Source organism: Gorilla gorilla, chromosome 19 (genome assembly GCF_029281585.2).
Source record: "Gorilla gorilla gorilla isolate KB3781 chromosome 19, NHGRI_mGorGor1-v2.1_pri, whole genome shotgun sequence".
Classification (NCBI taxonomy): domain Eukaryota; kingdom Metazoa; phylum Chordata; class Mammalia; order Primates; family Hominidae; genus Gorilla; species Gorilla gorilla.
This window is the reverse complement of record NC_073243.2, coordinates 57269534-57291014: the sequence shown is the minus strand read 5'-3', so window position 1 is coordinate 57291014 and position 21481 is coordinate 57269534. Positions and strand designations below refer to the sequence as shown.

General features: G+C 37.2%; 1 protein-coding gene across 1 annotated transcript in view; it reads left to right on the top strand.

The window, feature by feature from the left end:
• ITGA1 (integrin subunit alpha 1) overlaps nt 1-19675 on the top strand; it is a 167636-nt gene extending 147961 nt beyond the window's left edge. Inside the window, exons 24-29 of the mRNA XM_019013336.4 lie at nt 476-589; nt 2671-2772; nt 2921-3025; nt 8033-8125; nt 10431-10547; nt 15532-19675. Of these exons, the coding sequence (XP_018868881.2) occupies nt 476-589; nt 2671-2772; nt 2921-3025; nt 8033-8125; nt 10431-10547; nt 15532-15576 (576 nt within the window). The 3' untranslated portion in view covers nt 15577-19675. The remainder of the gene's footprint in view (nt 1-475; nt 590-2670; nt 2773-2920; nt 3026-8032; nt 8126-10430; nt 10548-15531) is intronic.
• Nucleotides 19676-21481: the final 1806 nt, after the last annotated feature.

The window sequence follows — 21481 nt, the reverse complement described above, 5'->3', positions numbered from 1 at the left end:
AGATCCCATCTAGCCAGGATTAGAGACGATTTATGGGTTTAAGGAATTATGGCAAACTGGGTAAAGGCAACCAAAAATCTAAATTGTTCCATGGTCTCCCTTCTTTCCAGTTTCAAAAAGACTGGTATGTTAAAAAAAATAAAAAATAAAAAGAATGAGCATGGCAAGAACATAATAACAGACAAAAACTTCCAATTCTGGTCTTCTGTTAATCCTAGGCCTATTAAGAGCATGGGGGATGGAGGAACAATATGATTATAGCTGATACATACGGCCACTGACCATTAAGTGTCCATATTTTCTGCTGGCTGAATTATGCCAATTCTCTGTACAGCACCATAAAGGATCTACATTCGTTTGGGGATTCAAAATATTACACAACTTACTTCATCAGCTAGAAAACAAAGTCCTACGTAAGACAGAAGAATTCTATTAAAAGAGGAAGAAAGATTACATTTCCAGTTTTTTCTTGTAGATTAGAAAAAGTGGATCTTTTCCAATGCCAGAACTTAAGCTGTCAATTTCATTCCCCAATATGACATCAAATGGTTATCCTGTGCTGTACCCAACTGGATTGTCATCTTCTGATGTAAGTCATGTGTGCCTTGGAATTATGTCATTACTGTTATCTTTTCCACTTTATGTTTAAGCGTTTTGTTCTGCATGATACTTGTAATAAAGAGTTTTACCAAAGTAACATGGAGAGGTATTTAGATAATTAAAAGCAATAATAATACATGTATTATTCCCTAGAGCTGCTGTAACAAATTATCACAAATTGAGTGACTTAAAACAACACAAATTTATTCTTTCACGGTTCTGGAGTCCAGAAGTCCAAAATCAAGGTGTTGACAGTGTTAATTCCCTCTGGAGGCTCCAAGAGAGACTCTTTTTCATGCTGTTTTCCTAGCTTCTGGTGACAGCTGGCAACCCTAGGCGTTCCTTGGCTTGCGGCAGCATAGCTCCTATCTCTGCCTCTGTCTTCACCTGGCCTTCTCTGTGTTTCTATGTGTTCTCCTTCTCTCTTTGTGTTTCTGCACACTCACCATTAGATTTAGGGTCCACCCTAAATCCAGAGTGATCTCATCTGGAGATCCTTAATATAATTATGTCTGCAAAGACCCTATTTCCAAGTAAAGTCATATTTACTAGTTCTAGGAAGATTTAGGCATATCTTTGGGGACCGCTATTCAATCCACTAGAGTAGATTTTAAATAATTCATTGTTATGCAATGTTGGTTACACTTTTCCTTGATTTGTGGTAATCAAACAACTCTATAAAGTGACTTCTTAATTGTACCTAAGCATGCACAGCTGCAAACAAAATAGTATAATTGTATTTACTCACATCCCAAATAATAGCAATATTGCACCCCCTTTATATTTTTAGCTTGAATGAGACTATATGATAGTCCATTATGGTTTAGTGCCTAAAACAAAAAATCACCATAAGTATTGAACTAATGTGTGCATGATGTCAGAATTTGGAAATCTGTCTTTTCATGCATTTTTTAAAGTATTCCCAGAAATCAAGAAATAGCAACAATGCTAATTGGCTTGTGATCACTTAAATGTTTTCCTAAGGGCAAGGAAAAAATAAGCCTTTGGAATTTCCCTCTAATCCAAAAAAGCAGGTTTGTGAAAATCCAGAAGAGAAAAAAAATTGTACTTTTCATACTGCTTAGGAAACTTTAATCTTATTAACTTTTGTCAAGGATATTGACAGTACTGGGGAAGCAAAAGGTTTACTAGGTTAAGTCTAGAACCAGCTATCTTATAAATATAGCATTTTAACATAATATATTAACATCTATAGGGCTGTCTGCTTATGTCTACCTCCCATGTAGACTGAGTGTCTTATCCTTGGTGTGTAGGGAATCAAAAGTATTATTGGATGAATACATAAATACAGATGAAGGTCTCTCGCTTTTCAATTGTTTCATGAGCCATAATATTGAACAAGTATTTTTGTTGTTTTTGTTTCCTTTTTTTTTTTGAGACAGAATCTCTCTCTGTCACCCAGGCTGGAGTGCAGTGGCGCGATCTTGGCTCACTGCAACCTCCTCCTCCCATGTCCAAATGATTCTCCTGCTTCAGACTCCCAAGTAGCTGGGACTACAGGCGCCTGCCACCACACCCAACTAATTTTTGTATTTCTAGTAGAGATGGGGCCTCACCATGTTGGCCAGGCTGGTCTCGAACTCCTGACCTCAGGTGATCCACCCGCCTCGGCCTCCCAGAGTGCTAGAATTACAGGTGTGAGCCACTGTGGCTGGCCGTTGTTTGTGTTTTTATCAGTAGAATTTAAATGTTTTTCTCTCTCTGTAGTATAGAATTTATAAGCTTATCTTTGATTAAGGTAATAAATTAATGAATGTATTAATCACGTAATAGTAAGTTCTATTAGCATTCTTTCTTTTCCATTACAACCTCACTAGTATCCATTACAATTCAAAAGTAGCATGGTAACAGTACATATTATCTTGGGGTGGATATATATGTATGTATGGCTGGTGCATAACAACCTTTCCCATACAGCACACTTACAAAGATGGATCTTTAATATATGGCAATGGCTGTCATTCACAGATTCTTTATACTACTGCAGCAAGTCATGTTTTTCCTCTGATATCTGGCATTGTCTGATAAATGTAATATTTTCATTTCTAGAATGCAAACTGCAGACCCCATATCTTTGAGGATCCTTTCAGTATCAACTCTGGAAAGAAAATGACTATATCAACTGACCGTCTCAAACGAGGCACAATTCTGGTAAATTAAGACAAGTGCTATTTTTACCTTTTGCTTTCCAAATGAATAAAATTGATATCAATCTAGAAATAACCATCTGAAGAATTTAAATATAGATATTTGATAAAATGGCAAGAATACTGATATGTATCTCTGGACATTTAAACAGGACTGCAATACATGTAAATTTGCTACCATCACATGTAATCTCACTCCTTCTGACATCAGCCAAGTGAATGTTTCGCTTATCTTGTGGAAACCAACTTTTATAAAAGTAAGTAACTACATCGTTCTATGCACTGATTGAATAATGTCAATAAATATTCATTTACCACTTAGAATATGCAAGGCACAGTGCTGCTGTTGGAAAGAATGTGAGACTGGAAGTGTAAGAGGATGTGACCAAGCCCCAGCTCTACTTAACCAGCTATGTGTGTCTCATCTTCCTTGTCTGTTAAGAACTAAGATATTACCAAGGTCCCTTCTGGAGAGATATACTTTTTTCAATCTCTCTTATCCTTTTTCTTTGTACTTTAAGAGATAAATACCTTTCCAGTACCAAAGCTTGCACTTATCTTAATACTTTGGAACTCAGTTAATGTACAGAGTATAATAAAGTGGCAATCCTTGACCCCAGTAACAAAGGAAAGAGCTAACATATACCATAGACTTACTGTGTTTTATGAGACTGTTATTATATGTATAATTTTATAATATATAGGTATATATGAAGCCTTTTTTCTTTTTTTTTTTTTTTTTTTGAGACGGAGTGTCTCTCTGTCGCCCAGGCTGGAGTGCAGTGGCACGATCTCGGCTCACTGCAAGCTCCGCCTCCCGGGTTCACGCCATTCTCCTGCCTCAGCCTCCCGAGTAGCTGGGACTACAGGCGCCCACCACCATGCCCGGCTAATTTTTTTTGTATTTTAGTAGAGATTATGAAGACATTTTTAACCCCTTATAAAGCCAAATCTGTCTGACAATAAGCTACTTTAAAACTTTTTATTGTATTTTGTATTATTTATTTCTCAGGAAGTATTTAGTTGAACATATGACTTTGCCATTTTTGAATTTGATTATAGTAAGTTGCTATTTTTATGTCATTAACTGTTAATATTGGCAATTTCATTTTTTAAATTTCAACTTTAATTTTAGATACAGGGAGTATACATGCACGAGTTTGTTACATGGGTATATTTGCAGGATATTGAGGTTTAGGGTACAGATTCCATTGCTCAGGTAGTGGGCATAATACCCAATAGGTAGTTTGTCAGCTCCTCCAAGTAGTCCATGGTGTCTACTGTTCCCATCTTTATATCCATGAGTACCCAAGGCTTAACTCTCACTTATACGTGAGAACATGTGGTATTTGGTTCTCTGTTCCTGTGGAATTTGCTTAGGATTATGGCCTCCATCTGCATGTATGTTGCTGCAAAGGACATGATTTTGTTCTTTTTTTATGGCTGTGCAGTGTTCCATGGTGTATATGTACATATTTTCTTTATCCAGGCCACTGTTGATGGACACCTATGTTAATTCCATGTCTTTGCTGTTGTGAATAGCACTGCAATGAAGATATGACCGCATGTGTCTTTTTGGTAAACAGTTTCTTTTGGGTATATACACCCAGTAATGGGATTGCTGGATTGAATGGTAGTTCTGTTTTAAGTTGTTTGAGAAATCTCCAAACTGCTTTCCACTGGCTGAACTAATTTACATCCCCACCAACAGTGTATAAGCTTTTCCTTTTCTCTGCTGCCTCACCATTGTCTGTTATTTTTTGACTTCTTAATAATAGCCATTCTGACTGGAGTGAGATGGTACCTCATTTTGGCTTTTATTTGCATTTCTGTAATGATTAGTGATAATGAGAGTTTTTTCATATGTTTGTTGGCCACCTGTATGTCATGTTTTAAGGAGTCTATTCATGTCCTTTGCCCATTATTTAATGTGGTTATTTGTTGATTGATTGCTTGCTGAGTTGTTCAAGTTCCTTATTCTGGATATTAGACCTTTGTCAGATGCATAGTTTGCAAATATTTTCTCCCATTCTATAGGTTGTCTGTTTACTCTATTGATAATGTCTTTTGTTGTGCAGAAGCTCTTTAGTTTAATTAGATCCCACTTGTCAATTTTTGTTTTTGTTGCAATTGCTTTTAGAGACTTAGCCAAAAATTATTTGCCAAGACCAATGTCAGGGAGGGTATTTCCTAGGTTTTCTTATAATATTTTTATAGTTAAAGGTCTTATATTTAAATTTTTAATTTGTCTTGGTTAGTTTTTATATATGGGGAAAGTTAGGGGTCCAGTTTCATTCTTCTGCATATGGCTAGCCAGTTATCCCAACACCATTTTTTGACTAGGGATTCCTTTCCCCATTGCTTGTTTTTGTTGTCTTTATCAAAGATCAGACGGCTGTAGGTATGTGGCTTTATTTCTGAATTCTCTATTCTGTTTCACTGGTCCATGTGGCTCTTCTGTACCAGTATCATACTGTTTTGATTACCGTAGCCTTATAGTAGAGTTCGAAGTCAGGCAGTGTGATGGGTCTGGCTTTGTTCTTTTTACTTAGGATTGCTTTGGCTACCTGAGCTCTTTTTTTAGACCCACATGAATTTTAGAATAGTTTTTTCTAATTCTGTGAAAAATGATGTTGGTACTTTAAGAGCAACCGTGTTAAATCTATACATTGCTTTGGGCAGTATGGCCATTTAATGATATTAAATGAAAGATTTTTTCTTTTATTTGTCTCATCTCTGATTTCTTTCAGCAGTGTGTTTTAGGTCTCCTTTTAGAGATCTCTTACCTCCTTGGTTAGCTGTATTCCTGGATATTTCAGTGTTTTTTGTAGCTTCTGTAAATGGAGTTTTTTTTTTTTTTTTTTTTTGAGATGGAGTCTCGCTCTGTCGCCCAGGCTGGAGTCCAGTGGCGCGACCTCGGCTCACTGCAAGCTCCACCTCCCAGGTTCACGCCATTCTCCTGACTCAGCCTCCTGAGTAGTTGGGACTACAGGCACCCACCACCATGCCCGGCTAATTTTTTTTTTTTTTTTTTTTTGTATTTTTAGTAGAGACGGGGTTTCACTGTGTTCGCCAGGATGGTCTCGATCTCCTGACCTCATGATCTGCCCACCTCGGCCTCCCAAAGTGCTGGGATTACAGGCGTGAGCCACCGCACCCAGCCCTGAGTTTGTTGTTTATTTGACTCTCACCTTGAACATTATTGGTGTATAGAAATGCTACTAATTTTTGTACACCTATTTTATATTCTGAAACTTTACTAAAGTCATTTATGAATTCTAGGAGTTTTTTGGCAGAGTCTTAAGGGTTTTCTAGGTATAGGATCATATTACCAGTGGAAAAAAGATAGCTTGACTTCTTCTATTCCTATTTGGATGTCTTTCTTTCTTTATCTTGCCTTATTGCTCTGGCTAGGACTTAGAGTACTAGGTTGAATAGGAGTGGTAAGAGTGGGCATCCTTGGCTTATTCCAGTTCCCCAGGGGAATGGTTCCAGCTTTTGCCCATTCAGTATGATATTGGCTAGGATTAGTTACAGATGACTCTTATTATTTGGAGGTATGTTTCTTTGATGCCTGTCTCTACCTAGAGTTCTTGTGCTGATTCTTTCTCATCTTGGGGGACTGATGTTCTTCAACTGTGGTGTAAGTTGAGTGTAGTCATTTGGGTTTGTTTCTGGATGCTTTCAGAGGGCCAAGTCTCTGTACAGGATCTTTATTTGTGGGTGTATGCTCACAGGAGTGTTTATTAGCAAAGTAATTTTTGGTGGTGTTTTTTGAGCTGTGATCCAGTAGAGGGCACTTAAGGGTAATGGGCAGTAGATAGGCTCTTAGTCTTGCCACTCTTGTATTTGCTCATGTTTGCAGGTGTGCTCTGCAGTGGGTAGGGAGAGGCCTCCTCCAATCACTGGCACTGTACCCATGTTTCTTTTGTTAGGTGTTCTGGGCCACAGGCTCCCTCGGGCAGAGGCCATGGCAGGTAGATAGGTGACACCTTTTCCGAACCAGCCCTGTGGAGGGAGTCATGCCCTACTCCAGTGCTGGCCCACGCTGGCCCATGAATCCGTGTTTGTTACCCATCTCAGTGCTCTGAGATGGGGGCTCCTCCCCTACTTGAGTGCCAGCCATAGATCTCAGCTTGGTACTCCTGAGCTGGACATGCCATCTCTGGGTCTCCAGGACACCCCCCAGCTCAGAGTCAGGCTCTGGTTGCTTTGGAGGATCCAAAGTCCTCCCAGGTCACAGAGAAAGTACTCAGGTGGGGCGCAGCACCCAGGCTGGGCGGCAGAGACTGCGCTGTGCACATGCTCCTGGGGGGCAGTTAGGCAGGGACTCTAGGAGCGTCTGGCAGGTGGGAGAGGCTGCAGAACAGACATGCCCCAGTCCCATGGGGAATGCCTGCTTTCTCCTGGCTTGTGGTCACCTGGGGCTAGAGCCTCTCTGAAGGAGATGGGGAGTCCGAGGGGATGGGCACCTATGTCTGTGCTCTGCTCACAAAAGCTCCTGGGCTCCATGCTAGCTGAAACCCTGTCTCTACTTGCTCCCTGGGAAAATCCACCTGCCAGCTCACACATCCATTGGAGACGTTGGGTACTCTGTAGCTTAGATCCCAGATGTCTGTGGCAAGAGTGAGCTGTCCCTCAGTCCCCTCCCTCACCCCTTCTCCAGGAGCCATTTAGGGCCAGGAAGTAGCCCAAGCATTCAGGTACCCTACGCAGGGTTCCCAGCTTCTCCCTCTTCAGCCTCAGCATCTGTGTTGCCTCTCCACATACTTGCGGTGTTTTCTGCCTAGAGATCAGATCTGCCCAAATTATATTATCTACTTGATAATTTGGGATCGCTTAGTGGGAGAGATGGCTGTGTCTAGTTAGCCATCTTGTCCCCCTAGATCATCAATTTCATTTTTAATCCTAAATAAGTGCCTAGATAAACTTCATCACCAGAATGTAGTTGTTTCATGTCTTGCTACGTTAAAGGTAGGCAGAGTTTGAGGTTTGTTTTTTCTAATGATAAATCAATAGAAAATATTTTTAAAATTTTTTTTCATTCCATAACGAGGATCTAAGTAAGGATTTTCAGTGGCAAATGAGGGAGGACAAGTGCACGGTTATTATTTGATACTACCAGTTCCATTTGGAAGTTAACAAAACTGGAATTTTTAATCTCTCAGAAAAATCTTAGCTTTTATAAATGTCCTACTCAAACATGACTAGCTCTCATTTTGATTAGCATCATATATTAAGAACAAATCCTATTTGCTTTTCAGTCATATTTTTCCAGCTTAAATCTTACTATAAGGGGAGAACTTCGGAGTGAAAATGCATCTCTGGTTTTAAGTAGCAGCAATCAAAAAAGAGAGGTAAGTGCAACATGAGTTTTGAAAACATTATGCATTTCACTCTGAATTTTGTGACATAATGTTTTATAATTGTTGATAGTCCCTTAAGCAGTGACTGGTATTGCTCTCGGTAAGTGACAGACACTATTTGCTTCAAATTATACTTCATTAGCTTCAAATGTGATTTTAGTCTTATTCATCCTTGTAAGAAACTGGGAAAATCATGATATTTACAATTCACATGCCACGTTTGACTTTATCACTTATAACTATCACGGTAAATGGATGTTTTTACTTTCACTTTGATAACAAATGATGCAGTTGTAACTTTCCTCCTTAAAAGCTGGCATTATAAAATGCAGCTGATATCTGAAGAGCAGCCTCAAAAAACAACTTCTTTATAAAAAGTGCCTTTATACTGTACAGGAAAACATGTACATTTTTTAAAGTTTTCTTTCAAATTTCCTTGAGAAATTTGAAACAAAAATGTGATGGTATTTCCTAATACAAATTCAGACTTGAGTCCTCAGTAAAAATAGAAAGGTTTGAGTTTTTAACTCTTGTCCTTTTTATAAATTAATAAGCCAAGGTGACGGAGTAAGACCCCATCTCTAAAAAAACAAAATAAAATAAGTACTTGTTACACATGCAGGCACTTCAGCATGATCTCCCCCCTTCTCATGGGAGACTTTAAATATCCCATGTGGATAACAGCACCATGTGAATCGTAAAATCCAATTTGGAAGCTCCCTAACTTTCAGATGTTCTTTTTAAATTGCTTATTTCAAATTTTTCCAATATCAATGACTTCTGATAAGTATACGCTTTTCAAGAAAAAGGAAAATATATGCATATAATGTTTACTTATGTCATAAAGAGCGCTTAGCATAAGCAATGCAAAATGCAAAGTTGTTCCTTACATAGAATAGCCAACATTTCACTAAAACCTAAAAAATTTGAGTATGGTTTATGTTGGAAAAGTACATTTGATTCCTAAATTTATGTGTTAAAATTTTATAATGAGTTTTATTTTCCTTAAATATTAGTTAAAAATTCCCCTGGAAATATTTATTCTACATTCATCCTAAAGGAAAAATTATATCTATATTGATAAAATTACTAAAAGTGATCATTTTGTAATTGTGTGATCTGAGGAATGTCACTGATCTTATCTAGATTCCGGTTTCCATATCTGTAAGTTCAGGGAATTGTTTTACATATGTTTAAAATCTGCCTTGCTGGGCTTAGTGGCTCATGTCTGTCATCCCAGCCTGCTTGGGAGACTGAGATGGAAGGATCCCTTTAGCCCAGGAGTTTGAGATCAGCCTGGGCAAAATAGTGAAACCCCATCTGTGTTTTGTTTTGTTTTGTTTTAAGAAACTGTCATAATGGTCTGATGCTGTATATGTCTACATTCTTGCCAGCTCTGTCACCTACCTGGAGTGATTTGAGAGGTTTTGATTAGTATCATGCACATACAAATCTCTCCCCTGTTTCTTTTTCTACCCTAATCTTCCCTCTAGGTAAAGAAATTGAGGTGTTACTGTTAAAGGCAAATACAGGGCTTGAACTATTACTAGCCATTGATATCTACCCTAAATTAATTTTTTTCAAATCCCCCAGGGATGAGACACAGAGCAGATAGGTTTCATTGAGGTTTGAGTGCCACCCTGAGAGAGCTTGAGTAGCTGGAACACTAAAAGCGGTCCATTTTACAGCTTTGCTTCAGTTAAAACCTGATTTATACATGTGGACCCAGTGATAAGTCAAGTAGAAGAAACATTGTGGTATAATGAAGAGCACACTGGGAGTGAATATATATGCAAACATTCACTTATCCATACACTTGACATGTATGCATTATACTTTCAATTTATAAACAAAAAATTTTGCACACTAGAAATAAAATAAGGAGACTTTCTCAGGTTCTTATGACAACAAACTGCGACATTCCAATCTAAACTAATGCTATTGTGATAATACAGTAGTGTACTAATTAATCTTTAACACACATAATACTTTGGTTCTCCCTGAGTTAAACAGAAATTCACTCCTCCCCTTGAGCATTCCAATCCATTGACATTTAACCCTTTATGTATAAATTTCTGAAGGATAATATTATAAATACATTTTGGTAATAATAAATTTGACATAGTTAGAGATTTAGACTAGATGAAGAGCATTTTCTAATGTAAATCTAATGTTTTCTCGTTATATAGTAACGAGATTAATGCACTGGTAGAGAATTGTAGCCTGCAAGAACTCAATGTTCCAGGAGTTCTAATAGGTGTTTATTATGTTAACAATCTTGTTTGATAATTTTCAGCTTGCTATTCAAATATCCAAAGATGGGCTACCGGGCACAGTGCCATTATGGGTCATCCTGCTGAGTGCTTTTGCCGGATTGTTGCTGTTAATGCTGCTCATTTTAGCACTGTGGAAGGTAAACACCAAAATTCCTTTGACTCTCTACTTCAATCATCAACAGCAAACTGGAGAAATAAGCTCTGATATATTCAGACTATGTAATATAGTATTATTACAGCAATGAAACAAACGTTGAAATGATGACTAAGAGAAAGAAAAAAGAAAAATGCGTATTTCAAACACTGCACACAACTTGACCCAATTTTTGTAAAGGAAAAAAAACTTATTTTGAGTTAGAAATATTCAAAAATTCACAAAAGTATCTTTCTAGAGTTTAGTATGATAGGGGACTTTCACATGTCTAGCAATTAAAATTTTATAATAAGTATGTATTTCTTTTATAAACAGAGAACAATGAAAACTGTCTTTTATAGAGAAAGAAAAAATGAATTCCTATGTCAATTTAAGGATATATAAGCAGTAGATTCAAGGTTAAAATAAGCCTTTTTTAATCACATCTCCATGTGTCTTAAATATCAAATAATTCTTTAATGTTTAAATATATATGGCACATTTTATGTAATAAATTGTGTGCCTGAGTGGAGGATAAGGGATCAGCTGATGTAGGGGAGATCTTAAAGTTTCACAGACTCCTATTTCAAATTCTGTGGTAAATGTGAGTAACCACCTATTTTGTGTCAAGTAACTCTGGATATTTATGTAATGTTTTGCTTAGGCTGAAATAGACATGATTTTTAAAACTCTTAGCAGCTGTATAATTTTCACATTAAGTAGAATTGAGATGACAGCTTTTGGGATAAGTTGAATAGAGAATAACATCCCATACAAAGTTGAATGTTTTTTCAATTAAATATCAAATAAGCATTTATTCTAGCATAATATCCCCCTATATTTTACCTACGGTTTTGTTAAATAGTTAAATTATGTTAAAAATATAGGTTGTGGCTACATATTAATTGTTCTATTACCTGAGCAACATAATTATTTAATCAAATAGTTTAAATAGCAAGTTTCTCTCCCACTGAAATACCAACTGTTCCTATCCTTTCTTACTCTCCTATGACTCACTTCCTCTTTTGAGGGGCTTAGTCTCAGAGGAGATGGTGAACAAAGCCAGATGTAGGTCAGTGGCATTTAATTCAGTAAATAGAATCCATGGCTTTTCTCTAGCAAAGTTCCCCAAACAAAATTCTCCACTATAGCCAATGTCCAGCTCTTCGTTCTACTTTATAAGCGATCAGTGTTCTCTCTGTAATACCTAGCTTTGCCACACTGTGGTACCCAAGGCCTGGCTTATTGGTGTCAAGGTTGTACTTGAAATATAGGAAGTGGTTTCTTCATTTATATGCACCTCTAATAGAGAGTGTTACTGTTGATTTTTTTCAGCATAGTCTTCTATTCTCAGCACTGCACTTACCTATATAGTTTTAGGACACCACTGGCAGGAGAAGAGGAAAACCGGAGCTGATATTTGGATAGGTTCTTTCAGGCCTTGTACCTCTGTTTCAGACAAACAAATAGGAAATTTCAGTCACCTATTTTTCAGTCAGTAGTCTGAAAAAGCATAAATGTAAAACTAAGCTCATTGTTTCATCCAGATAATGATGTGTTGATACATTCTGACAGCTTCTTAGGTTATTATTAATATTATTATTATTGCAGGCCCAAAAGAAGGTCATTTGACAAACTTTGGGCTGTCTTACCCAGTAGAAATAGTTCAGCCACTTCACTGGGAGGCCCAGCAATCAGAACTGTGATTCTAAGGTAGAAGGGAAGAAACTAGGTCTTATCAAATGCTTACTACGCGCCGGGAACTGTTTTAAACATTTCTGCTTTAAGCATTCCCACTTAATACTCATATCAAACTTATGAGGTCTTATGAACCTCCTTTTTTAAGTGAGGAACATAAAATTTAAGTATATTTCCCAAAGACACATAGTGAGATTCAGAGTAAGGATCTGAATTCTGTGCCAAAACCACTGACTATTATCACTCTGTGTTCTCTCTTGCTTCCATTCACTCTGGTGTCCTCGCAACAATCTTTTCGACCAAGTATTTTAACTACATTTTACACCTGAGGACGTTAAAGCAAAGGGAGGTAAAGTGACTCTCCCATAATTACTAGCTAGTAAATGACTGGATTCAAGGAATGATCTACAGAGCTCTTTCTTTTTCCAATATATCCTACTGCTGCAGGCTATAGGGTAGGGCTCTTTACTCTGGAGCTCCAGGAGTTGGATTTTGTTCAAGAGAGTCATGAACTCTCTTAAACACATAATACTGTCTTTGGTTTTGGAATGACGGTCCCTGGTTGGATTCAGACTTTCGGTAGTTGCATTATATCAAGAAGGCTAATCCCACTTCCCCCTACTTTAAAGTTCTGTTGGAAGCTGCCTGAAGCATGAGTTCAGTTGCAGTAGGTTCAGAAGAGCTACTCTTATCCCAGACATCTTTTTTATTCTAACTAGATCTGGATCAGACATCTCAGGACTATCCCTTCTTCCTTCCTTTCCTGAATCCCACCAGTTTGGAGTTCATTAGAACTCCCAAGTCTGAGTCTCTGTGTAAGAGACAGGCCAAAAGTTTCTCTTAGAGCAGAGATTCACTTTCAAAAGACACAGTCTTTATATCTTTGTCTTCATCATACACATGGCAAAAATTAAAGCTTGACAAAGTGTTAGTAGCTGCTTAATACACTTCATGATTGATGGGAGGAATCTTGTAGGGGACGTAGGTTTAAATAGGTGGAGAAACTTGTCCTGAAATGTGGTACCACATGCCGGGGGAGATGCCGAGCCAGGCCAGCATATCCAATGGAGTACGATGACATCAGCACACGAGGAGCCATGAGAGACTCAGAACATTCCTCTCTCCTAACTTGATGTCATAATGATGCCTGAAGTTCCTCAACTGATGATTTATTTATTAATCCTAAAGCTTTATTCTTCATCCAATATACATGTTCTGGGTGGGTGTGGATGGGGACTGGTATCTCACCACTTTTTAGTCTTTTATACATTAGTATGAATTTATTCATTCAGCAATTATTCCATGTTATATTCATTAAGCACTTACTTTTTTGACAGAGATCACCTCATTAGACCCTTTGCCATAGGGTTTTGAACAAGGGATCATGAAGCAAACACAGGAAGGAAAAAAGGAAAGCCAGTGCTGCAAAGAAAGTGTTGGGGCTGAAAACAAACTCTACTGGTTTCAAATTTGGGCTAGGATTGGCCCAGTCCATCTTGAAGCTATAAACTATTTTCTCCTAATCTCCACTCTTTGTCACTCAACTTCTCTTAAAAACCCATGTTAATTGGTTGGGTGGAGTGCTTAGATAACAGAAGTTATTTTAAAATAGAACATTTAATGTGTAGAAGCCAAGGAGCGTTGTAAAGAAGCAAAAAGAGCTGTGAGAGATCAGAAGCAAAGCAGAGTGGGAAGGAGAAAAAGTCTTAGAATCCACCACCTGCTTTTGTGAAAGCCTTGTCTGTTTATTTTTGACTCAGGACATGCAGGCACAAGTTAAGAAGCCTAATGGTTTGTGAATCTGGAACTTTTATACTTGGCTCATATAAAAAAGCCTGAGACATGTAGGAGAGCTGGCATTTGGGGAAGAAAAACTTATTGTTTTCATGTGTATTTGTTCCGTTACCACCTTTTCTTCATCTACCACCAACTAGATGATGGCATAATAGAAGACATAAGCCCTGAATAAAAATTTTCCAACCTAAAAGTGCATATTTTTGAGGGTTTATCCCCTCTAAGCCCTCAGTTGTTTAATAATTATTTTATAAACACATAGTTCCCTGGCATAATTTGCCATAATTTCGTGATTAAAATGATATAGAGGTGCCACACTTTTAAAGAATTAACTCATTGCCTTTGCTCGATCTATTATAGCCCCCTCTCAAATTTAAAAAATATATACAAATTTGAAAAATCACTTATCTATGACCCTTAATTTTCTTTTTTTAAAAATAAGCATTTTAGGTTAGATAATTGCAAAGATCCCTTCTATCCCCCATACTTAGTTTTGTTATTCTATAGAATGGGAAACAATTGCAGCACTTATAACATTTTATGATGCCCCAAATTGCAAAGCATAATAAAATATGGCTCACTATCCACCATGATGTGAAATTTTTCTTATGGTCAACAACTTCATTTTTTATTTCCAAATGATATAGTGTGTTTTCAAGAGGCTTTTTATATCAAATCTATATAAGCAGACGTCCTGATGCATTTAAAGTTAATACAGACAACTCAGAAATCTCCCTAACGCCCTAGCCATAATATACCTGTCAGATTCCCTACCATCTCTAATGACCTCAACTTACGGTCATCGATCACTTGATGGAAATTTCTCTGCCACATCCCTGAAAAAAAAGATGATGGCAAAGAAGAGACAATGCTAACTAATTGCAGTTTGTCTCCCAAAATATTTTCCCAGAAGCTTTTAATTAGTTCAATGTGTATACTATATTTTACTAGGGGTCATGATGTATTTAACCAATGAAAATATTAAAAATGAAACAGCAGCCCGGCGCGGTGGCTCACGCCTGTAATCCCAGCACTTTGGGAGGCCGAGGCAGGCAGATCATGAGGTCAAGAGATAGAGACCATCCTGGCCAACGTGGTGAAACCCCGTCTCTACTGAAAATACAAAAATTAGCTGGGCATGGTGGTGCATGCCTGGAGTCCCAGCTACCCAGGAGGCTGAGGCAGGAGAATCACTTGAACCCGGGTGGCGGAGGTTGCAGTGAGCGGAGATCACGCCACTGCACTCCAGCCTGGTGACAGAGTGAGACTCTGTCTCAAAAAAAAAAAAGAAAAGAAAAAAAAAGAAACAGCAATTTAATAAATGTCATTTTTTGACATTGAATATTAATAGGTCAATGAGAAAATGTTTCTTAATTATATTAGTTGTGTGCCCAGCATTGCCAATATACTATTAAATTTAATTCTATCCAAAGGATTAATATTTGCTACCTAAATTAAAATAGTTAATTGTGCTATGTTTTGTGTTTTCTCAACAGATTGGATTCTTCAAAAGACCACTGAAAAAGAAAATGGAGAAATGAAATATTTTACGAAAGAAAATAATAACAATTATTCAATAATCTATCCTCAGGTTTGCCTCAAATATGTGACAAGAAATGTATAATTCATGACATAGTCATGTAACTATGTAATCCATCAGGGATTCATTACTTGGAAAATGACAGGTCATGCATTATCCAAAAACAATACCAAAAAGACATATTTTATAAAATGACAAAAAATATTTTACATAATTACTCATTTTTGTTGAGTAAGCAAAATTACAAAGTGTTTTTAAAAAAACCTTTACAAATATGTTTATGTATTAAATCACCATCCAAAATATTTAAGGAATATATAAAAAGATTTTTATGATCATAGAAACATCTATTTTCAAAACAATATAAATTAAGCTTTTCCCCTTGATTCCTGTTGGATATCCATGTTCAGCGTGACAGTCAGCACTCGTAAATGCCAAGAAAAGAATTACCTGAAAAAGATCATTTCTCCCAATTCAAATGAGAATATTTTCCCTCGGTAGAATCCATATACAATATGGATTGAAAATTAAGTCACGAAGAATACATTTAGCATCTTTGTGTTGGATTCTATACCTAAAAATTTTCCCTCCCAGCCCAAGGTGATTGGAAAGTACTACAATTGAGCTAAAATTTTATCTAGGATGGAAAATCAGGATAGACTCGTTTAAAAACAAGTATATTAAATGGGTTAAATTAAGCTTTTACAGAACATGCTTAATTTTGATATTGAGCTGTAAATGCAAAACTCTTTTATACTGAAAAAACACTTAAAGCAGTTTTGTGTGGCATCACAGTGATTTGTCATGAAAAGCCATATATGGGGGACATGCTAAAATGGCTTCTGAATGAAATACGACAGCAGAGAAAGATGCCACTGAAATGCTGAAATTATCTTTGCTGAGCAGCTTTTGAATGCTAAGGGTTCCAGTATGTGACCCAAGGAAGGAGTTGTCTCAACTCCTTGGTACAGGGTTCATTCAAACCCCCAAGCTGTGAGAGTGTGTTTATTTTTAATTTTTTAAAAGGTATTTAATTTCCAACCACATTTCTTATATTTTTGAAAAGACAATGTTCCATTTCAGTATTACATTTTACCAAGAAGTCACTGCTTTTTAAGTGTGTTGCATCAATATTTAAATAAAATCCCAGAAATGTATTTTAAAGAATTTCAGGTTTGAAAACTCAAACCAACAGAAAGATATCACACCTTTGTATGTGCTTCTTTGTTCTTGAAGTAGTCATTATGGTTCATTGGAATCTACTGTAGCATAAGCTCCTAGGTTGCTCCATTTCTTAGGAAAATAGCAATGAATGAATGTATAGTAGCTGCATGTGTGAACTACTGCTGTAAAGTTTGCTGACATTTCTTCAACAACTCCATTTCTCCATCTGATTTACCAGAACCTATAACAAGACCAGAACATTTTTTATCCAGAAACTCCTGGGCTCTGCTTTGTTCAAAGAGGAGCAAATCCACATAGAAATTAAATGTTATAAATTTATTTTTTTTCAAACTAATTTCCAAAGAATTTAGCTGAAGACTCAGTCAGCCTACCTCTTGACTCTCCACATCTTCATCTAAGATCTTGAAGGCCAAAGGAATGTGCCTGTGGGATGCCAAAGCCATCAGTAGCTGGAAGAAAGAATACCTCTTTCTAGAGGTTTGGTGTCCTCTTGCTGGCCTGTCATTATTTGGAAATACGCGCTTTTGGAATTTCCTTCATTTTCGCTATTTCCAGGTTCAGAAATCATACCTACCACTTGTTCTTTCTTTGCCCAGTAAAACTCAGGGTTTCTCTTATTCAGAGTTACCATGTTGCACACCCCCAGTGCTCAGCCTGCCCAGAAGCCCTGCTCCGATCTCAGCAAGATCTTAGTAGTAAAGCTAACAGATCCATTGAAATTCATACTCAGCATCTGTGACTACTAGACAAAGCCCATTTACTGAACCATGAGTGTGCACTTTTAAACTAAATTGTTAACTGAAAGGGAAAAAATAGAAATGAGGGCATTTTGAAGTTTTTAGAAAAGAGAGGAAGAGCTGTTGGCCAGATCAAAGAGATACTTATAAGCCCGGCGCAATTTTTAACATAAGTCATTCCTGGCTATTAAGTAAAATATTTAATGAACCAGAAGTCCTGTTTCTCTAATATTATAATTTGTTGAGGTTTGTGTGTGTGTGTGTGTGCATGTGCAGACCCATGTACACATATAAATTGAATACAAAAATAGCTCAATAACACCAAAAAACAGAGTTTACAGAAAATAAACACAAAAGCTATATCTGCAAGACAAGTTTGATTCATCTAGTTTCATATAGTTTCATATAGTTTCATTTTTATTAATATTTAGGTTTAACTTATAGTTCTGCAATTATTTAAAAAACAAGTACAGAGCGTTTGATTAAAAAAAGTCAACAGATGTTTCAAAACAGCTTTGTACAAATGTTATAAAACATATTTAATGATTAAGAAATGTATTAGACTCTATCATTTACTTTTAAAACATTTAATTAGAAAAACAGGTGATATTTAAGACTATTTATAAACTTATTGGCTAAATTGCCAAAAAGTTTCTTTTTCTCTAACTTTGGTATTCTAAATAATTGATTATTGCTCCCATTGTAAACTGAACCATGTATGCACTCTCTTTTCTGACCAAACTACAATGGTATATTGGTAAATTATTTAACAACACACTGTCCAGGAGGGAAAAAAAAAACAGTCTCTGATTTGTATCATTTGCCATTTTCCATGGTCCAAATATTCTCTCTCCATTTTCAAATTACCAAAGTGACCCTAATCAGCTTACAAAATTCCTGGAAATGTATCTGCCAGCTCTTACCAACCAGTGTGAGCTGACTTCAGCACACCACTGAGACAGATTACACGATAGATAGACAGATAGATGATAGATAGATAGATAGATAGATAGATAGATAGATAGATAGATAGATAGATAGATGATAGATAGATAGATAGATAGATAGATAGATAGATAGATAGATACTGATAGAGAACATGTTGTGTCTATATACATATCCAATGACACACAGTATAATCATGTTTTAAATTATGCCAAAAGTACTGATTATATCAAGCCCAGTAAACATAATGCTACACAGCACCCATTCTTTAATTTTGATTTCTAAAATTATAACCTTCCTTTGATATTAATAAAATGTTATGAACTTGCAGGAGAAGGAAGGAGTTGAAAGAAGGAAAATATAAAGGGTGATCCACAGTGAAAATCAGACCTACACAGCAGCCACAAAAAAATTGTCTCATTTTCCCAAGGAATTCAAAGTCCTGTGATACACATTACAAAAGATGATACTTTGTAAATATTTTTAACTTCTATGATCCAATTTCAACTTCATTGGTCCAATTTGTCAAACTATTTTCCTCTGAGCACTAGATTCATGGGCAATTTAATCTCTGAATATTTTCTGTGTCATAAGTGTGCTTGAAAAGAGGCTTGTAGTAAACAGATATTTTTACAAAATTTGATGCTTCTGCAACCATAATAATTTTATCTATAAATGCGTATATACATATATATATATATACATACACTCACATGCAGATATTTACATATATAGATATTCTCTTTTACTTTTATAAAATCAAAGTCTAGGCTCAATTGGAAAATGGAAATATTTGCACCAAAAGAAAAAAGTGCCGTTGTTGTGATCAATGGAGTAAAGCTGGGGTATAGTAGAGGCTGGGGAAGGCCTGCCCATGTTCTCTCCAAGGCCACAGCTTGCACACTGTGAATGGTGGCCCCACTGGCTCCATGGAGTGTGCCTTCACACGGGGGAATGTCCTTGTCCAACACGCTGTAATCTACTCCATGGGAACTGACTGTCCTGCTTTTCACAACATTGAGAAACAGGCCCAGAGCCTGTCTCATGTGCCAGGTGCAGTCACATTATTGTTCAAATAAAGTGGCTTCTGACAAATCAGTTTTTCAAAATAGCATCCTATGTACTTTTCATTTCTTCCAACAACCCTCAGGCCCCCTTTTGCCAGTTTTCTCCCCCAGGAGAGATTTTCAAGACTACTGGAGAAAAATCTGTTAATAAAACATTTGCTCTGAGTACCAGCTTCAGTGACTCAATCATTTATACAGGATTTCAGTGTTTTGTTCTGCAGCAGTGTTCTAAAGGGTTCACACAGTATAATGGAGGAGGGACAAAGCAGAATATACTTCCAAGCTGGAACATCTTTAAGACATTTACAAACTGTTATGGGACACTATCAGCAACTGCATCTGGGGAAGCTAGCAGGATTTAGCTCTTCAGTGGCCCTCCAAATGCACCCAACAATCGCCAACCTCACCCATGGAAATCATCTAAAAAATGAAAAGAAGGGCCTTAAAGTCCTCACATGGATGCTGTATTTATAACTAAAATGTACAGTTTAATTCTAAATAGCAGGCTTTTAAATGCAAACAGCTTCCAGGTGAGTCCTCTGGCTTCCAATCAGACTGCTGATTCTAAACCATTCTCACACAGAATTTCTGAAACCAACACCAAGTATTAATTCTGTTAACTGCAGTGAAAGGAAACCAAAGCACATTACAAAAGGCTAAATGCTGCTGTTTCTAAGTGGAAGCACAGTTGAACAACACTCTTAGGTGGAATAAGAAAAATAGGGTTAAACTGTAACATTGTAATCGGACAAAGAAATCAGCATCTTTGATCCTCAGGTTAAAATTTAATCTTAAATTTAGAAATTCAAAGTAACAGCGTTTAACCATTAACCTTGAGGAAAATGTGAAGTAGTATCTGGAGTCTCTTAAGCCCCAGCCCTGTTGTCCCCTACAGCATCTCCACCCAGGAAGTCCAGTTCCTAACTAATGGGAATGGATCCTTTTGCCATTATAAAGGGCCGATGCTTAACACTTGAACCCACTACTGTTCTTATGCCCCAAGATCTGCACCTTACATCAGGCACCCGGGAATACTTCTCATTGAAATTTTACCATACCAAAAAATATGTAAGGGTGACTCATCACTCCTAACTTTGGACTCCTTGCTTTGAGACCAGTATTTTTTTCTCTCTCTTTACATATAGCAAAAGCTTTCCCCAGTAGCTGATGAATTTAGAACTTTATACAAGACTCCCTAGCATTTTCCTCCTCCCACAGGCTGGAGAAGTTCAGTGCTATGAGACTGGGCAGTAGGAGCCAGAGCCAATTTGCAGGATCTCTCTTCCTCTGCCTTCCAGTTGGCTTCTCTTCTCAGCTGCGTGGTGGGGATGATTTGGGGCTTCCTCAGCAAGGCCATTCTCTGCCTTGTGCCCATAGCAGGGCCTTGGGTGGTGGCATGTTATCTTTGTTGGTGAGCAGACACTCAGAGATCCTTTAATTATCTGACACACCATGGAAATCTTGGCAATCAACTAAGGACCTGTGACACGCATAACTATGATTACATTTGGCTTTAGCATGTTTCAGGTAATATCTTTATGAAAAAAAGATGAAGTATGGAATTGTAGGAACTCTTTTGCAATAGACTGAGATCCAATGTTTTAATCTTTTTATTTCAGTTTGATCTGTGCCTTTAGATTGGGGACAAAATTTTAAAAACAGATCTTCCAAATGACACCACAATGAAAGCCAGTTGTGGTCTTGAAAAATCTCTCTATTGCATTACTTATCCTCACCCTTGTTTTTTAAGAGGTAGAGAGAGATTACTGGCAAGCAGTGAGCCAACATAATTGTCCTTTCCTCTACAGAATAGCTGTGCAGAAGGGGACCACCACACTTAGGACCAGTGCCAGATGACAATCTTTCTGTCATGCTGCTGCAGCATTTTGCACCTTGAGAGACAGGGAAAAAAATGGGGGTGAGGGAGTGGAAGATGATGAAACTATTTCTCTTTTATGTCTACATCCTTACT